The sequence below is a fragment of the Passer montanus genome, unplaced genomic scaffold, assembly GCF_014805655.1.
Source record: "Passer montanus isolate IOZ18808 unplaced genomic scaffold, ASM1480565v1 scaffold35, whole genome shotgun sequence".
In the NCBI taxonomy this organism is placed as follows: Eukaryota; Metazoa; Chordata; class Aves; order Passeriformes; family Passeridae; genus Passer; species Passer montanus.
The window spans coordinates 3,072,643-3,092,060 of record NW_024368263.1 but is presented as its reverse complement, the minus strand read 5'-3'; the positions used below and the strand labels follow the sequence as shown (position 1 = coordinate 3,092,060).

The following is a 19,418-nucleotide window of genomic DNA, read 5'->3' as shown; positions in this document are numbered from 1 at the left end:
CAGCTGGAAATGTCTTTTTAATGACCCAGACATGGCGTTTCGAGTCCTTGGAGCGAAACCAAAACGTGACGGCGATGCGTTTGGCGTCCCCGCCTGTAGGGAGAGCTCGACCCAGCACGTACCAGCCCTTGCCAGGCTTCTGCGACTCCCCCAAAGAGCGCACCGGGACCCGCCGAGCCGCTTGGAGCATCCCGCTGCCGGCGGTGCGGGACGCCGGGAGGCCGGAGCCCGGCCGGGAGCCGCTGGCCGGCCCGTGGGGACACCCGGGCACAGGGCGGGCAGCGGGGTGCGGACACCCCCCTGTCCCCCCATCACACCTCCGACTCCAGGCTGGAGACCCGCCGCCAGGGAGCCGGCACGCCGCGGGCCAGCAGCGCGTCCCTGCTGTCCGCCGCCGCCGCCCGCAGCACGGCCAGCTCCCCGCGCCTGCCGCAGCCCCTGCAGCCGCCGTCCCAGCGCCCCGGGCCCCGCACCCCGGGGTGCTCCCGGCACGGCAGGTGCCGCGCGTGGAGCGGCAGGTTCAGGCTGCCGCAGGAGTTCAAGCAGGCGAAGGCGGCTCGGGGGTTTTGCCGGCAAGCCTCCCGGTAGGACGGCAGCCTGGCGGCGGGCGAGCGCGGCGGCAGCCGGCCCGCTTCTCGCCGCGCTCCGCCGGGCCCCGCGCCGCGCTCGCCCACCGGCTCAGCCGCTCCCGCTCCGCCTCCGGCCGCGCCGGCTCGCCCCGGGCTCTGCAAGTCCTGCTGACTTTGGGGAAGGCTCCGCGGGGGCACGATGGAGGCAGGAAGGCGCTGCCCGCCTCCCGCTTCTTCTCCGCTGCCGAGAGCAGCCGCGGCAGAGTGCCCGAGCCCCCGGGCGTGCCGTCCCTCCGGAGCAAGGGGTTGTTCTGCAGCCGCTCCCCCCGTCCCGACGGCCGCCTGTGCTCCCTGTAGATGTCCGGTGGTGGGAGGTCTCTGGGGAATGTTTGGGGCGGGAGGGGAGCCCCGACATGGTTCCCCACCAGCATGTGCTCCCCGTAATCCCCTCCTGGGGAAGTCTTCACCAGGAGGTGGGGGAAGCCTGCGGCAGCTTCATCCCCTACACAGCCACCCCGAAACTTCAGGGGGTGGAGCAGGTGGGGGTGCTCGTTTTCCCCTCTCCAGTTCTCCTCCCCGTGCAGACGGCAGTCCACGGGGACGGGCTGGGGCAGCGGCAGCCCCGGGGCAGCACCCTTGGGTGCTCTGCCCAGCCTCTCGGCAGGGTGCGGGCCGGGGGCGGCCCCGCGGTGGGCGCCGGTGCTGTTCTGCACCACGAGCTGGGGTGTCCTCAGCGAGAAGGTGGTCTGGAGGCGCTCGCTGTGGTTGCTCCAGTCCTCGATGGTGCGGGTGGCCTGCTCCAGCGAGCCGCCCACGCTGGCCGTCGTCACCATCTCCTTGGCCGCCTGCAGCATTTTCAGCACGTTGGCCTGGGCTGAGCTGGCGGTGACATCAGGTGTGGGTGCCCGCCCGGGGCTCGACAGGGTCTGCACCCCGTTGAAGCAGCTGTAGATGCCCTGTGGGGAGAAATGGAGACCCCCCAGCGTCAGCAAGGTCAGTGGGGTCCTGCCCCCCTGAGCTCACCCTGCTGAGCTGAATTCATGCTGCTGAGTCTGAGGTAGCTTCAGAGAGCTGACACCTCCCTCCCCAGGATCCCCAGAACTTGTCAACATGGGTGACACTGTTCTCTATCACCCCTTCCCCCAGGGTTGCTGATAAGGATGTGGGGTCATTCCCAGGACTGAGCCCTTTCCCCAAAAGCTGGCTTTTCTCACCAAGATCTCATATCAACAAGAACACCTCCAGTCCTTCCCATGCAGGTCAAGGACAATGCCCACCAAGCCGTGTCCATCTCTGTGACACCGTGTGATGACATTTGGGCCCCTCCAAAGCCCCTGTCAGCATTCCTCACCCTGCTGATGGCCAGGAGGAAGTCAAGCTTGTGGGACTTGGGGACGGAATGACGCAGCTTCCAGTAGACCAGGTGCTCCCAAGCAAAGACCAGCAGGCTCAGCCCCATGGCCACCAGCAGCATGTAGAAAACCCCAGCCATGTTGTCAATGTCCAGCTTGCTGCTCATCACCTCGTTCTTCTCATTCTGGCAGATCCCTGACAGCCAAACGGTCTCCAGCTTCTGGGTCTCACCTGGGACATGCATAACAGTGCAGGGGTTGAAAATCCACCCCTGGGAATCACCTTCCCAAGCACATCCCTGCCCCTTTCCACCCTGCTGTGGATGGAGGAGGACAAAGAGATCCCTGAACCTCTGGAGTTGGAATCACTTAATGTTGCTGCTGCCATTGGCCTGAGCATCCCACCAGGGTCCAGGGTACTCTCCCAATTCTCTCTTCCCACCCATGTGCCAGCCAGCCATGCTTACTGTCCTTTTCCCAGGCTTCTCCTCAGGACCCTCAAATGTTGTGCACAGCCATCTTCAGGATTTTACAACCCCAGAGGGAATGACATGCACAACATGCAGAGGGTTTCATATCCCCTGAAAGGAACTGGTGAAGTCCCTCAGTGCCATCCTACCATGAGGGTGTCAGCTGGGAAAGCTGCACAGGATTTGAGGACCAACACCCTGTTCCCTGGGTTAATCTGCAGGGCAGGGGTGGGGCAGGATGGGGACAGGGCTAAGGAGGAGCTCACACAAACAACACCCACCGTCCCCCAGGAACTGGAGCAGGGCCAGGTCGATGGCCCGCTTCCAGCGCGAGTCCTTCTGCAGGGCGATGCCGTAGCCCGTGGTGGCAAACACCTTCCCACTGCCAATGGTCACCAGCTTGCAGCCCTCGTCCTTGCCTGCCATGTAGTTGAGCACCGCGGCGTCGTAGATGAAGGCATCCAGCTTCCTGCCCCACCAACAGGAGGAAGGGTCAGGGGGTCTGAAAGGGCTGTGCCTGTTTGGGAAGCTCTGTCCCTTTCAGAAAGCTCATCTGGAGAGGGTTCTATGTTCTCTTGGGGTCCCTGAGCCATCCTGGAGTGCTGTAACCACGCTTGGAGGGGAAGTACCCAGTCCTGGGGGGAGTTGGGGGAGCCATGGCCCAGCTGGGGTGAGCTGCATCCCTTTTGAGGGAAGCTGTATGAAGCTCTATCCCATCTGCAGCAGGCTGTGCCGTGTTTGGGGGTCCTGTACTTCATCCAGGGAAGATGCAGAGACACACCCTGTCTGGGAGAGCTGTACCCAGCCTGGGGGGCTCACATCCACCTTCTGGGGGGGTTGTACCCCAGTTGAGAAATCCCTTCTCCATCTGGGAAGTCCTGTACCCTATTCCAGGGAGCCATAGTTATTTGGGGGTGCTGTATGTCATTTGGAGGAGCTCTGGGAGCCGTACTCCATCTGAAGGAGCCATACCCCACCTGAGGGGGCCATACCCCACCTGAGGGAGCCGTACCCCACCTGAGGGGGCCGTACCCCACCTGAGGGGGCCGTACCCCATCTGAGGGAGCCATACCCCATCTGAGGGGCCATACCCCATCTGAGGGAGCCATACCCCATCTGAGGGGGCCATACCCCACCTGAGGGAGCCGTACCCCATCTGAGGGGGCCATACTCCACCTGAGGGGGCCATACTCCACCTGAGGGGGCCATACGCCATCTGAGGGGCCATACCCCACCTGAGGGAGCCGTACCCCACCTGAGGGAGCCATACCCCATTTTGAGGCTGGTGAGGGCGTCCTCCACGGAGCGCTGGTTGTACTTCACCATGTGGGTGTGCATGTCGGGGTAGTTGCTGCGGATGTTCCTCTCGGTGCTGCCGTTGGGCACCGTGCCGAAGCGGAAGGGTGGGTACTGCTCCTGCGGCCTCTGGAACTGCAAAGGGGAGCCCAGGGGGTGGCATCACATGGTGCCCGTGTCTTTCCATGTTCCCAGCATGTCCCCTCCCCAGCCAGCCCTCTGCTCGTGCACTCGTGCCCAGCCAGCTGGCAGGGATGTGTAGCTCCACACACATCACTGCCAGTACCTTCAAAAAGGGGTTTTTTAGGGATTTTTTAGGGTTCCCACCCCAATGATCACCTTCCTGTCGCTCAGCCCCGACACAGTGTCAATGTACTGCTCCTGGATCATGAAGGCAGCCAGGTTGGCTGTGTAGCTGGCGAGGAAGATGACGGCAAAGAAGGCCCAGATGAGCACCATGATCTTGCTGGTGGTGCCCTTGGGGTTCTCGATGGGGACTGAGTTGTTGAAGACCAGAGCCCACAGCAACCACACGGACTTGCCGATGGTGAAGGAGGGACCTCCCGGCCCTGCAGGGACAGGGAACAGAGGGGACATTTGTCAGCCCAGCCAGGGGCGTGCCCCCCTCCCAGCTCCCACCTTCCCAACTCACTCTTGCCGCTGGTGAGGTTCTGGTTGTAGCCAACAGGGCTGAAGTACTCAAACACGAAGACGGTGATGGCCACCACAGTGAGGCACATGACAAACATCATGACCCACACAGCTGGGCTGTAAGGCTCTGCAAAGCAAGTAGAACTTTGTGAGCCTCCAAGGACATCCTTTGAGGACTGCCAGGAGCCCTCCTGGATGGATGGATGGATGGATGGATGGATGGATGGATGGATGGGGCTCATCCTGAATATTGCCCTTCCTTGTGGAGGAGTTGGAGGTTGGCAGCACCATGGACAAGCAGCTCCACAGGGAATCAGGAGGGAAAGGGGTTGCTACAGAGCTAGGGGATGCAGCTGTGCTTCCCTGCCTATACCAAATCAGGTTCTCACTAACAGGGGGATCTTTACAAAATGCTACCCATCTCCAGGGTCACTGCAGGAGGGCTTCCCAGGGGATCACAGGTTGTCCCCCATGATGGTTCTGGCCACAGGACTGTGCCTGCATCAGGCACCAGCCCCCCAGCCCTGCTCAGCCCTGGGGAGAGCCCCCCTGAGTGGTGACAAGCAATGAGTCCCTGCCTGCCCAAGATGGTCTGGGATGGAGCAGCAGGAGCACTGGGGATGCTTTAACGTGTGGCCACAGAGATCCATTTATCAGCACGTCCTTCGCTGTCAGGGAGGAGAGGCCTCCCCTGATGGGGCTGTGGCTCACTAGCACAGAGACAGGAGACACAGGGACGTGGGGACCGCAGACCCAACCCTCCAAACCAGGGCAGGATGCTCCGTCTGTCCCTGGGGCTGGTGAAGGTGACCCTGCTTCTGTGGGGTCTAGGCTTTGTGGTGTGGGGGGACAGGATGAGGAGGATGTCCAGCTTCCATGGCATCCCTGGTACCACCTGCACCCTCCCCACAAGAGCCCAGTGCCAGCTGAGCTGGGACATTGCTGCTGTGCCCTTGCTGAGTGCAGAGAGCTTTGCCTGAGCTGAATTTCCTGGTGACATTGCCCCTCCTCCCCTTCCTAGGCTGCAGTTTTGCTGGTGTAAAACTCATTAAATAAAACTTTTAGCACTGGCGGTTTCCCACTTGGCTTAACCACTGGCTCTGGTGACGGTGGCAGAGATGGGTCCCCAAAGCAGAGCTCCAAGCCAACAAATCCTCCCACATCCCCATCCTCCCTCCTCCACACAAAAAATGAAGAGGAGAAAACCACTGAGCCCAGCCTCAGTCTCCAGCCTCCATCTCCATAATAAAAGGATTATTCAGGCAGGGAAGAAAGAAGCCCCAAAGCCGACAGCACAATCTCCTTCCCTTATGACTTAGGCTTTTTTTTCCCTTGGAAGTTGTTAAAACTGAACAATATTTCCAATTTCCATTTGCAGGAAGTGTGGGATGAACCTGCAGAAAGACAGAGGGGCACGGGGCTCACCCAGGAAGGCGGAGGGGGACACGGTGCCGTTGCTCCGGGCCACCATCACGCTGATGCCTGTCTCCACAAAGGGCACGGAGAAATCCACGATCTCAGACCGCTCCTCGTTGATGGTGAGGGAGCCGATGGCCATGTCTGCACGCTTGTAGTACACCTGGAAAAGGGGCAGGTGAGCTTGGCATGGGCACGGGGACAAGCACAGGGACCCAGACCACTTTCCCCAGGCATTTCTTCATCTCCAGCATTTCCAGCCTTAATTTCTGCCTTTTTAAAAACAAAAAAAAATTAGCTTCCTGAGTGATCAGGGGCACAGACACAACCTGCTGTAGGGTTGTAAGTGTTCATCTGAGGACTCCTCCAGGGAGGAGCTCATGCCAAGCTGTCCTGTGCCCACAGTCCCACCACAAATCTCATCTTCACCAAGGAAAGCTGCAGGCCAGGGGTGAGTGGTGCCCTCCAGGGAGTGTCGAAGCGGAGCCTGAGCCATGCCCATCCCTACCTCACCAATCATGCCGTTCCAGACCCCACGGACAATCTTGCCATGTTTGCCATTGGTCACCAGGTAGAGGTCGTAGGAGAACTTCACTGCCTTGGCCAGCTTCTTCAGGATGTCGATGCAGAAACCTTTGCAGCACAGCTTGGTGTAGGGATCCACAAGGCCATCACCGCTGGGAACACACCAGGAAAGATGGGTTGGACCAAACAGAGGTGCTCTGAGCACCCTGGACACCACGTGCCAGGGGAGTGGGGGCCAGACTGGCCGAGCCCCACGTCCCTGGAGCTCACCTCTGGGAGGAGTTGGTCTGCTTGCGGCAGGGCACGGTGTTGCGCACGCAGACCCCCGTGCTGGGGTCCGTGTTCTCCACGATGACAAAGGGCCTCTCCTCCAGGGTGGCCACTGTCAGGTGGCGGTTGTCGACCACAGGCTGCATGAAGGAGCCGTAGCGGGGCCACACCGGGTACTTCATGTGGATGATGCCTTTCTCCCACTTGCCCACCTGCCCCCAAGGGAGAGCACATGGTCACCCCAGCGAGGGGCTCTGGAGGTCACACGTGATCCCATATCCATCCTCCCACCTCTGGGGCTTGTTCCTTGTGAGCCCCATCTCAGCATCCCTTTCCCCACACACCCCTGGACCTTGGGGTGAGGTGTTTCCTCCTGAGCCCCAAGCTTCACACTCGGGTGAGCACAAACCTGGCCAAACTTTACCTAAAATACTTTCAAACGACAAAAAAAACCCTCCATGCATCTTGTTTCAGATCTAGGTGTTTGGCTGCTGTTTTCCAGAAGTGGGCATCTGCATTTCTGACTTTTTTTGAACTTATCAGACAAATTGCAAGGAAAACTGACAACTCCTGCCAGAGCTTTGGTGCTCATCATTGCTGCAAACCCCCACCATGGCACCATGGGCACTTTTGGAACCAGCCATGGTAGATTTGGGTTTTGCATGGTACAACCCACCCCAGGGTGGGACCCCAGCCTGTGCATGGCCCCAGGCTCACCCTGCCCAGCCACCCCACAGTGTGCCCATTTCAGGGGGCCTGGGGGTCCTACCATCTCCCAGAGCCGGTGCTGGTTGAGCGTGATCACCACCATGGTGGGCTTGACCAGGTAGCCACCTTCATTGAAGGAGAAGTCCCTGTGCTCCCATGTCACATTGAGAAGGTGCCTGGTGGGACACAGAGCCTGTAAGCCCTTGGCTGTGCGGCCCTGCACTGTACAGCCCTCCTCCTCCTCCTCCTTCACTCAGGCTGCCACAGGTCCCATGGAGACGTGGGGCTGAGATCTGGGGACCAGCTTTAACCCCCATGCAAGGGGCAGAGGGGAGCTGGAGAGAGCTCTCCTAGCAAGGAGGCCCCAAGGATGATGGCCCACTGCAGGGCTGAGCATGCACAGACTGCCAAAGCAGCCCTGAGGTGCCACGGAGCTATGATACCCCCCTGAGACCCCCAGAGGTCCTGAGTCGCCAAAAACATGGGAAAAGGCAAGGGAGATGCTGAGACATCTCTGGGGAGATGCTCAGTGAGCATCATCCTGGCTGCTCACCAGCTCCATCCCCCTCCTCCCCTGCCCTTTCCCTCACTTTTCCCCCACTCCTCCCATTTCACACCCACCCCATGGGGTCCCCCATCCTCACCGGTAGAAGCTGGTGTTGGTGGCAGTGGCCCTGGTGGGGGCCCAGCAGTCCCGCCCCACCTCTGGGAGGTAGCCGTGGGCTCGGAAGAAGCTGGCTGCCCCCATGGCAATGATGGCCACGCCGTCCCGCACCTTCTGCCGCAGGCTCAGCTTCCAGCTCTCCGTCACCACGCTGATGAGCCCCACCGGGAAGGAGGAGGGTGGCACCTCCATGTTGCCCACCGTCATGCTGGGCACGATCCAGATGTATCCTGGCCCCACGAGCCCGGCCTGTTCTGCCATGGAGAAGAGATACTCGGCCTCCTCTCGGGAGCAGTAGACAAGGAGGACCTGGGCGTCAATCTGGCGCAGGAGCCGCTGCGTCCTGGAGCTGCTCTGCTCCTGGCTCATCTCAAAGGTGAGCACCTCCTGCAGCTCCCAGCCAAAGTAGCTGGCGTCTGTGAAGGAGCGGATGACATCCAGGAAGATGTTGTAGCCTGGGTAGAGGCTGGTGATGACAGCAAAGGAGCCCCAGTCGTATTCCTCCAGCACCTTGAAGATCACCTGGATTTGCTGCTCGATGGAGACACCCAACTGCAGGAAAGCTGATCCGGGCTCCTGGAGGAGGAGAGGGATCAGGGGCTGCTCTGGCACCATGATCCAGGTCTCATGCACCCATGCAAGCCTCCTTGAATTTGGTATCATGAAGTGTTCAAGATTGCCATGAACCAGTGCGGTCCATGGGCTGGAGACACCCAAAATCACACCAATACTGCTCCAAAGAACTTTACCCCATGCAAAGGGTCAATTCCTGCACCATTTCTTACCATATTGACCAAAAATTTCTCCATCCTCCAAAGGAGATCATCAGTTTCTCCTTAAATCAGAAGGAGGTGGGTGAAAGCTCTGCCAGGAGCATAAATCCCATCCCTGCTCCATCTCACTACCTGCAGCCAGAGCTTGTGTGGCTCCTTCCCTCCCGCTCCACCTCCCTGGCCATCTGGCCTCTCATTAGCAAACCTTAATTGGTCTGATTCTGTCTTAAATGATTCAGCGAATGGCAGTTGCCGAAGGTCACGTGCAGGCAGCAGGTTTTGCCACCCAGGCCCTCCCCACCTCCAGAGAAGTAGTCTGGGGTGAGCCCCAGAGAATCCCAGGCAGGGAGGAGGAGACAGGTCCCTCCACCGACCCCGAAATACACAGTCAATGGAGAAAGCTGCAGAAAATCACCTGGACAGCAAAGCCATGGATATTTTTCCATTGCTCCGGGCTCCATCTGAGCCCTCTACACCCACCTGAGTCCACTGCACCAACCAGAGCCCACTGCACCCACTGCCACCCATCCATCATGTGCTCGAGGTGCTCCACGAGCACCAGGGAGTGCAGACAGGGCTGTGGGGGTGCAATCCAGGGGGACGGACCCCAAATCACTGTGCAAGAAAAGCACAAAACCTGTTCCCTCAATAAGGGCAGGATCTCCAGCCACAGGAAAGAGCAAGCACTGAAACCCCTCCAGCACCCAGGCTGAGGAGATAACCCAAATCTCCACGCCCAGGAGCCTCCAGCCTGGTTCCAGCCCTCCCTGACACCAGCAGGCAGATCACAGTAAACTGACAGCATCAGTGAGGGGCAGAGAAGGCAGAAATCCTGTGCCAGCCACGGTGCACCTGAGATCACTGCCACACCTGAGCAAGGCCTCTTCGTGCTGCCCTCACAGCCCCTGCAGGGCTGGATCCAGCCCCAGCAGGGCAGGAGGAAGATAAGGGTGTGATAACCCTGCTGCTGCCCCTGCAGCCGCAGTGCCACCAGCCCAGCATGCTGTGGTGGCACAGGAAGCAGCACACCAGGGAAGGTCCTTCCACTGGGTGTTGAGGTCCCCTCCCATTAACGGGGCCCCTCCTTGAAGTCCCCACCATGTCCCACCACCCCAGTTGGCCACACTGATCCCATTCCTGCCCCCGACCCCAAAGGCTGCAGTGCAGCAGTCCCTCTGCCCTCCAGCACTCCACATCCCTCACCTACCCCACTCTAACAGCTCCTCATGTCTCTCATCCCCCCTGGAAACAGCGAGAGCCTCACCTTTGGGGTCAGGACCACTGCAGAGCCGCCACTGATGCTGATGATGGGGACCTGGGTCTGGGAGGAGATGAAGTCAAGGATCTGGGCCACGGCCTCCGTGCCCACGTTGTCTTCAAAGACGACGCCGTGGATCTTGTGGCCGGCGAGGATGTCGCAGATCTGGGTGAGGAGGGTGCTGGGGTTGGTGTTGTTGACGACGACAGTGATGGGGTGGATCTCCAGGGGCATGTCCAGGAAGCTCTGGGGGCTCAGGCGGGAGCGGATGTGCAGAGGGTAGGACGTGCCCCCAAACACCACGGCCACGTTGACCACGGGCTCCTCGGGGCCCGGCAGCAGGATGTCTGTGAAGGCAGCCCAGCAGCCCAGCACCATCGACAGCAGCAGAGCGTGCGCCGGCGCTCTGCCCATGTCCACCAGCGTGTCCCTGCCAGCACAGACACGGCCCCTCGCATCCAGCTGCACACCAGGAGCCCCAGCCCGCCTCGCCCCCGCCCTCCCCACTGCCCTGGGGCATCACCACTGAGGGCTGACCCCAGGGAATGAGGGACCCTCCATTCTTTGGACACTGGATGTGGTGAAGGAATGACCACGGGGTTGTACTCACCACTGTACACCTCAGTGCTGTGTCACTTGTCTCCAGTCTTACCTGCCACCAACCCTTCACAGCCAGTCCCTGTTTCCCACCACCACCCTGTCCTCACCTCACCATCACCATCTCCCTCCCACTGCCCTCCCACCCCATCCAAAAGCCACCACTGCTACACTGGTCCATGTCATCCCTTCGGCCAGGGACAGAGACAGCTGCAAGAGATGCCAGGAGGGGCTGGCAGCTCTTTGGTGCCTCTCTCTGCAGCAGACAGCCGCTTTCAATATTCACAGGCTTTGCCCTTGAGGGATGGTTCAGCTCTGCACCCAGCTTGTTGAGACTTTGCAAATCACAGTCACTGAAGTAGCTGGTCCCCTGCCTGTCCCGCTGCCTGTTTCCTGCCCATCATCCTCCTTCAGCCCCTTCTCTGCCACAAATCCCAACCAATGCACCTATCTGGCTCCATACCTCCAAGTTTTCCCTCAAATTTTCCACAGCATCCTTCAGCTTTCCTTCTTCTTCTCTTTACCCCCAGTGTGTGTCCCCTGCTGGCAGTGCCCACCCTGATGGGACACCCTTCACACTGTGTCTGTGCTGGCTAACCCCAAATCCAGCTCTCAGGGGCTGTTTGGGCACATCCTCCCTGCCAGGTCCCCAGCTCCCCACTGCCAGCGGGTGCTCATGCTGCAGCAGTTGAGGTGACAGTCCCCTCAAGTGGGACACATCCCTGCCCACAGCACCCCTGTGCTGCAGTGCACCTCTCAGAGACCACCAGCAAAACCAACCTGTGACGGGGGGTATCCAAGCCCCTCTGAGCCCCACTTCCCCCAGGGGCAGCAGGGAGGGGGACAAGCAGCCCTCCACAGTGGCACCAGCCACACACCAGTGTTGCTTCATGCAGCAAGGTGCCAGCTGGTGCTAAGAAACGTCACTTGCAATTAAAAGCTGCTGTTGCTTAATGTGTCTCCAGCACAGCCAGATGCTCCTCTCACTGAGTCCCGGCTGGTTTTGGGGTCTGGGCTGCCCCGGTGACCTGCACCCCAACACTGCTGCGTGCCGCAGTGACGGACGCCCCGTCAGCACGCTGCAAAAACACTGCCAGCGTGCTGGACTGGAAATGCAGGACACAAACCCAGCAGCTGCTGGGCCGGGCACCCTGCAAGAGCTGCTCGGCGCAGATTCAAGCACTGGGGCTGCTCCCTGTAGGGAGCACAAGCCCCACATTTTCCGTGGCTGCCGGGAAGTCTTGGGCACCTGTCCGGGCACTGATGCTCACCAGCAGCATCTCCCTCAACCCGCTGAGTTTCACCAGGGAATCATCCACCCCCAGCAGCCACCACCACGCAGGGGGCTCCCTCTGCCTGACTGCACCTGCCACCCCAGTGCACAGCACAGCTGGTGGAGCTGCAGGAGCCACGGTGCCACAGCGCCGGCCGCAGCCAGGGCCCCTTGGCCAGAGAGGGCAGCAGGTGAGTCATGCCATGCTGGCAGCGTCCCATGCTCCGGCACGGCCAGCTCCGTGGCAGGGCAGCCTGCACTGCCTGCTCCTCACTGCGAATTCCCAAGTATTTTTAGTCCTGTGATAAATAATTCATCGGGAATCCGGCATCAGCTACCCAAGCAGAGAGGAAGGGGAGCAGCACGCCACCCAAAACAAACAGAACCGCCCTGCCAGCAGCACTGCCCGTCTGAGCCCTCCTCAAGGACGTTTAAATATACTCTGGGCCCTTGTGGTGATTGATTGGGTTTGCTAGTGCCAGCTCTGGCACCTCACCTACTCCAGGACTTTATCTTCCTCTTCCTCAACTCAGCTCTTTCCTAAGCTCGGGAGCCTCCTAAGTACGGAGCAATCCAGGCACAGAGCAGTGGTCATGCCATGCCAAGCTCTGTCACCCCCTGCTCCTGGCTCTGACTGGGGACAGGGCTGAGCAATCTGGTTTCCCACGGACCAAGCCGCAGGTGGAAAATGTCCCCATCCCTGACAGCTGGAATGCAATGGCAGCAGCAGAGGGGAGGTGGGATGGGCTCATCCCGTTGTTCAGCCGGTGCTGGGACAACCAGGGCAATGAATTTCCATCCTTGCCAGGAGCCTGGTGGCTCCATGCAGAGTCAGGCTGGCTCAGCGCAGCCTTTGGTGGACATGGAAGAGGATGGAGGGGTCCAAGGCCAGAGAGCCTGTGGCTGGCAAGGGCTCCATGGAGGGAGATGGAGATGGGGCTGCTCCAAAATGGCCAAAAATTTGGGAGGCAAAGGGCAGCCAGCCCTGCAGCCCAGTTAACACCACGCATTTCCAGCCCATGGTTTCTCCTACTGAGCTAGGTGGCACAGGAGAATTTTAGGGGTTTTTTGGGGGGGATGACAGATTGCAGGAAAGTGGTGGAGGCTGAGGAGAAACTGAGCCCGTTCTGGAGCTACTGCCAGAGCTGGGGCTGCTCTTGGGCTCAGCACAACACAGCCAAGCCCCTGCCAACTTCAAAGAAAATCCACATTTCCCAACCCTTTGTAGGAAACACTGCAGAATTGGTCCCTTGGGAAAAGCCTTTCCCAAAAGGGAGGTTTTCCAGCTGGGTGGAGGGCCAGTGGGCAGGCAGGGTCAGGAGGAAGGTGGCCATGGCCAGGAGCCTAGGCAAGGCAATGCCACCTCCTGGCAGCCTCCCCAAGGACCAGAGGACACCACAAAGCTGCTTGGTGTCTTTGGCACTTGTTTTTGGGGTAGTTTTGAGCAGGTTAACTACCTTCCTAGGCACACCTTCCCCTGGTGCACCCAACTCACAGAAACCTTGTGCTAAAGGCACCAACAGAACCCTTACCTCTCACCAGACCCTGAAATGCCATTTTAATGCAACAGGGAAAGTTTGCTCCTCATTTTAAACCTCCTTTTTTGCCCTCACTCCTTTCCCTGCTTCAAGAGAGGGAGAGCTCATGCAGTTACTTTGACCTCAGGAATGGGAAAAATAAAATTCCAAAATCAAGGTATCGTTCAGGAAAGAGAAACTTTATCTCCCCCCAAAAAAAGCCTCCGAGCCTGAAATCAGAGTGAAAACGCAGCCTGCGCCAGGGGATGGGGAACTGCTGCTGATGGCCAGAAAGGGCAGAGCAAAGCCAAAGCCGGTGGGAGCCGTGTGGGGAGGAGAGGGGGCACAGAGGAGGGCACCAGGGCTTGTCACTGCCCCGGTGGGGACATCCCTGGGAGCGAGGAGACCTCGATGAAACCCCTCCGAAGGGGAGAAAGCAGCAAAACCGGCTCAAAGACACCTCACCGCCATGCCTGTCCCCATGCAGGGGGGATGACTCGGGACACAGAAGCACCGGCAAGCTCCGTCTCCTTTCAACCTTCATCCCTCACCACCCGGCCGCACCCTCCTCTTCCTCACCACCCTCCCCTTCCTCGCCCGCACCTCTGGCAGCAACAGTTGCGGGCCGGGGGCTGCGGGCCGGGGGGATGGCGGGGCCCCACACACGCAGCTTAAAAAGGTCGAATGTGGATTAACCAAAAATAAACGCCAAGTGTCCTGCCTGCCGCTGGGTTACGCAAGGTGGCGGCGGGGGACACGGGGCTGGTGGCACCCGGGGAGCTCTCCGCAATTTCTGCTGCCACCCGCTGCCCCCAGAGCCCCCCAGAGCAGCGCCGGGATTAAAGAAAATCCCTGTCCCGCGCCCGGCATGGGGAGCGGCAGCCCTGGGGATGCAATCCGGACAGGGAAAAAACCCCCACCCCAGCAAAAACAACCGCCTCGTCCCCAAAAGTTGCTGGCGGCGGCGGCGGAGCCCCGGTGCCCCCGGTACTCACGGGACCGCCGCTGCTCGGTGCCTACATGCCCCGCGGCGCCGGCGGGGCTGCTCCCACCGGCGGCCGGGCTCTCCCCGGGCCTCTCCTCCCGCGGGGCAGCCCCCGGGGCTGGCGGGGGGCTCGGGCGGCCGCCGTCGGTCCCGGCTCGTCCTTGGCGGCGGCGGCGGCGGCGGCTCTGCGGCGGCGGCGGGAGGCAGGGACGGCAGCGGGGGAAGGAGGGAGCGGGAGCCGAGCGGGTGCGCACGGGGGGGGCCCCGGTGGCAGCAGGTGTCTCCTGCGAGCCCCGGCAGCCATCTCCCCCCGCCCCGGGACCGGCGGGGCTGCCCGGGCGGGACGGCCGGGGGAGGGATGCGGGGATGGAGGCTGGGGGGAGCCGGGGGCGCTGGAAGGACAGGACGTGTGTCCTCCCGCCTCGCCGCAACTTCGGGGCTGGCCGCCAGCCCCGGTGGAAGGGGGGGAACGGGGGACAGGCTGCCCTCCCTCCAGAAACCGGCCCGCCTCTCCTGGCACCGGGGCCGGCCTCGCTGCCCCAGACAGAAGGGGGTGAGAGCCCCTCTTTCCCTTCGCCCCTCTCCTCCATCTCCAGGAGGGAAAACCCACGGTAAAATGGCACAGACTCCCTCTCTGGGCAGTGCCCGTCCCCAGCCCCGGTGAGCGCTGGAGGAATGCGGTTGGACTCATTCCCTCCCGCCGAGATCTTCCATCCCTGTGCTGACTGAACCGGTGGGTAGCGGCCAGCTGCCCGCCATGGTGCCCCCCAGCCGGTGCGGGACAGCCTCGGGGTCCCCATCGGTCACAGGGAGGGGGGGACACCGAGCAAAGCCCCCGCGGGCAGCAGCATCCTCCAGCTGTCGCCAGTATTAAAGCGTCAGCTGATCCCGCAGCACTGGTTTAGAGCAAGCCGGAGTGGGGACGGGATGGGGCGGGGGGGCAGCAGAGGGGAGAGATGCCGTAGAGGAAGGGGGGAGACAGGCAGGGGCCCTGCTGGGGCTCCCTTGTCCCTTCGTGGTGCCACTCTGCCCCAAAACCAGCCACTGGCTGCGGGCAAAGGGACTACAGCTCTGGCAGGAGTTGGAGCTCAGCTCAGACCCCACCGTGGGGGCAGATTGTCCCAAACCTCCCCATGTCCCAGCTCAGAGCCACCAAACCCTGGGCACCACCCCCAGAGCTCTTGTCCTCTCCAGCAGTGCCCAGGCACTGCCCTTCTGCCTGCCCCAGGGACAGGGCCACCCAAACAGCTCGGGTGTTGGGTGTCTGCCACCCAGGCTGGCACTGCAGCCACCTGCAACAGCATCCTTGTGGCTGCTGGGCCTGGAGAGGCCGTTTCCAGAGAGGTTTCAGCTTGCCTGAAAACGTTCTGTCTGGGCTTAGCCAGGAGCTGCCTGATGCAGGACCTCCCCACACCGTCCCTGGTCCCCGAGACAGCCTGGCCACCTCCTGCCCAGGTGCTGTGGGTGCCTTTGGGGCACCTCGGGGGTGGAAACGGTACCAAAAAAAAAAAATAAAAAAAAAAAAAAAAGGAAAAATGCATCTAGGGCTACATTTTAATCCCTTCTGCAGGAGAGCTCAGCCAGATCTCTCAGGTTGCTGCCGTGTGAGGGCTCAGGGCAATGGGGGGTGCAGGAGCTGGCCGTGTCCTGCTCCCCCAGCCTCTGCCAGCACTGTCCACTCCCTTCCCCAAAGGGAGATTTAAGGGTGGCAACAGGTCCTCAACACCTCAAATTCTTCTCCCAGGTGGGCAAAAGGGCCCATCTTGGGTTAAGGTTGAAGGAGGCAGCGGCTGCATTTAACCCTTTCTGCTGCCTTCATGCTGGGTGTGACGGAGCCTGGGGGACAGCGTTCCAGGGGTCTGGTCCTTGGGGGCTGGCATGGGAGCACTGAGCTCTTCCCATGCCTTTGTTGCTCCTCCAGCAGCTCAGGGGCTCCATTTATCTTTCCCAGGACTGACTGCTCCATGGACTGGATCCCTCAGAGGCTCTTGGCTCACAAAAACTTCCCAGCAGAGCTTCCAGGTGCACTGAGGGGAGCACAGCACACCTGGGGCAACACCAGCTCCACCATCACATCCATGACTCCCCAGCATGCCCATCCCACGGGACATTTAATCCCCACCACAGCCCACAGACAGAGACAAACCCCAAGTCTGGTTCACAGCTGGAAGGTCTCTGGAAGTGGGGACAAGCAGTGCAGGGCAAGGACTGGTGGTGACACTCTCATGCCAGGCCCCCCAGCCACATCTCCTCTCCATTGCTCCAGTGGCTCACAGTGAGCCCTGAGAGCCCTACTGCAGATTTGCAGTTTTCCTGGCAAAGTCCTTCAGTGTTTAAAAAACAAAACGCCCAACACTTTTCTTTGGGAGCAGGCAGCGAGTTCCCAAATCCATCCTGCTGCTGGGTCTGGGTCACCAGACATGATGCAGCTTGTGGGGGCTGTTCTGCATCATCAAAATAATTTATTTGTGCATTTAAAACACCTGAAGTCCTTTATATATTAAAAAAAAAAAAAGAAAGAAAGAAAAGTGCCCTGACGGCTGCAAAGGTTCAGGTTGAAACAGAAGCACCACTGGCACCCCGGGATGAAGCCCAAAACCCCAGGAAATGCAGCTGCACTTTTCCTCTTCCCTCCCCAGCCCCTTAGTGCCACTCTCTCAGGGGATGCTGTGCCCTCTTTGCCCATCTGGGCTGGGTGGGGACAGGCACCAGGTCCCCACCTTCCTCCTGCTCCTTGCCAGGGCTGTGGAAGTGGCCCCGTGTGCCACCCTCGGCATCCCAGCTGGTCCCTTGGCAAAAGGGAGCTCAGCCAGCCTCTCCATCGCCTCGTTGCCTTTCCCTGGCATCTCCTCTTGCAGGAGGCTCTGTAAGCAGGTTGATAAATGCAAGGCATGGTGCTCTGGCAGCTCCTGGTGTGCAGCCACCTCCTGCGGGGAAGAGCGCGCCGGCAGCCAGGCCAGGGGAGCAAGGAGAACGTGGAAGGCTCCTGTTGGGACTCTGGTGTTTGTCCAGGTTTGCACTGGCCCATCCAGGCCAGCACCAGTCAGAGAAGTGCCCTGGGCTCCATGCAGACTCCTCAGAGCCCCACTGGCATCTCACACCCTAAACTGGGGTAAAGCCCCCATCCTGCCCCAGCCCCTCCATGCTGGTTCCCCCAAAACTCCAGCCTTGCAGAGCTCCTGGGAACCCCCACCTCCAGCACAAACCTGCACCCCAGACCCTTCCCAAAACACCCACCCCCAGCCAGGAGAGCAGCACAGCAAGGCTTTGGTATCTCCAGCTCTGCGAGGCAAACCCCAGCATCAGCCTCCTGTTCCTGGGAGAAAATCAGTGTAGGGTTTCTAACCCGTGTGCATCCCAGACCAGTACCTGGGGAAGGGGAGGACCTGCATCTGTGCACTGCCAGCACAAAGCCAGAGCTGCCCCTGGAAATACAGGGTGGCATCTGGGTGACACAGCCCTCTTGGCCGTCCCCACAAGCATCTGCACCCCGCTGATGGCATCTGGCATCAGATGCCCACAGGTCCCTCTGCCAGAGCTGAGTCTTGCAGGTGACACTTGTGACACGTAGGATTTAACCACAGACCTCCACCCATTCCCTGCCCTGCACCCATCCCACTCCTGCATGCATCTCAGTCCTTCCTGTTGCCTGCCAACCTCTCCTTCCCAAGAAGTCTGGCCAAACCTAAGAAGGTCTGAGCCCAGGTGCTCTTATTCCTGTCCCTGTCCTGTTGGGTCTCACTTAAGATGTAGACATAGGTGTACATGATCTTCCTCTGCCCTGTGCCACCTTGAGGTGACAGGGCCACCCTTCCTTCCCTACCTCCCCTGTCTGCTCCATCCCCCGAGGATTCAGGGCTTTAGTGCTAAATAATCACAGCTGGCTGGTGTCTTGGGTCCCAGCAGCCACAAAAGCAATCGAGGTAGAGAGTGGAGCAGGGAGAAAGGTGGGACAGAGGTCACGGGGCTGGTGCTGTGCATGGTGCATGCCTGGCACGGGTCTGGTGCAGCTCCAGTCTGGCACGGCTCTGCTGCCACCATGTCCTGCCCTCACAGGAATGAAGGAAGCAAAAATAAACAGGGATGGTTTTATCTCTGCAGGGCTAATTCCTCCCCCTGGGGTGGCAGGTGCCTGCAGGGCTGCCCCAGATGTTGGGGATGAGGCAGACAAAGCTGCTGGAAATGGAAATTTCCCAGGAAGGAAGGAAGTCACTTCTTTCTGGGCCGTAACCAGCCATCACCCGCCAACAACTTCATTTGCCGCTGTCGTATCCCTAAATAACTCCTGGAAACAGCTGCTTGGAGTTTGCATCTCCTACACCTCTGCTCCTCTCTTGACCTTGAGAAACGGGCTCATGCAGTCCCAATTTCCAAAGTCATTCATCCCAAGCAGAGGGAGAACATCTGGACTTGCAGCACCACCACCTGACCCTGCACAACCCTTCAACCACGAGCAAGACTTTGGCAAGTGCAGAACCCTGGCAAGGGTGGATCTGTGAGACTGGGCATGGAAACCACGAGCCTGTGGTGGGTCTGGAGTCAAGGACGTGCTTGGGGTCCTCTGGGAGAAGGGATGATGTTGTCCCTTGAGTGGATTCCTGGACACAGCGGGGCTGGTACCCCACTCCAACGACCCCAGAGCCCGGCATGCCAACACGCTCCCCATCCCTGCCCAGGGCTGGGATGGATCTGAGGGGAAGAGCCCATGGGGGATGTGCCTGGGAGAGCAGGGAGCGAGGGTGGGTTGAGGCAGGGCAGAGCTGTGCCCAGCCAAGGCGCTGGAGCCAGCACTCCCTGGAGCCATCTGTTCCCGGCGAGGCCCCGGCGCGGCAGCCGCAGTTTGGTGATTCATGTGGAGAATGATTCCTCTGCGCCACCAGCTCTGGGATGGGGCTGGAAAATCCATGTTAGCCACGCTGGGGAAAAACCTTTTCAACCATTTTTCTGGTCGCGTGAGCTGGCTTTTAAACAGCAACGCAGCTCCTCAGTGCCAGGCCAGAGATCCAACTCCAGCTGGTTTTTCCCTTGTTCCAGAGCGCAGGAAACCTCCTGCTTTGTGGGCTCTAAATGCTCATTGGAAAAGGCCAACTTCAG

The 19,418-nt window shown here is 60.3% G+C and overlaps 1 protein-coding gene across 1 annotated transcript; it reads right to left on the bottom strand.

Moving 5' to 3' along the window:
• GRIN2C (glutamate ionotropic receptor NMDA type subunit 2C) lies at positions 1 to 14,466 on the bottom strand. The gene is given in 14 exon segments (XM_039716510.1): positions 1 to 631; positions 634 to 1,525; positions 1,921 to 2,153; positions 2,673 to 2,860; positions 3,662 to 3,822; positions 4,027 to 4,256; positions 4,340 to 4,465; positions 5,764 to 5,917; positions 6,263 to 6,431; positions 6,550 to 6,761; positions 7,319 to 7,433; positions 7,902 to 8,497; positions 9,959 to 10,382; positions 14,335 to 14,466. Coding segments are annotated over 13 exon segments (3,804 nt in total). The 5' UTR covers positions 10,367 to 10,382; positions 14,335 to 14,466; the 3' UTR covers positions 1 to 311.
• Positions 14,467 to 19,418: the final 4,952 nt, after the last annotated feature.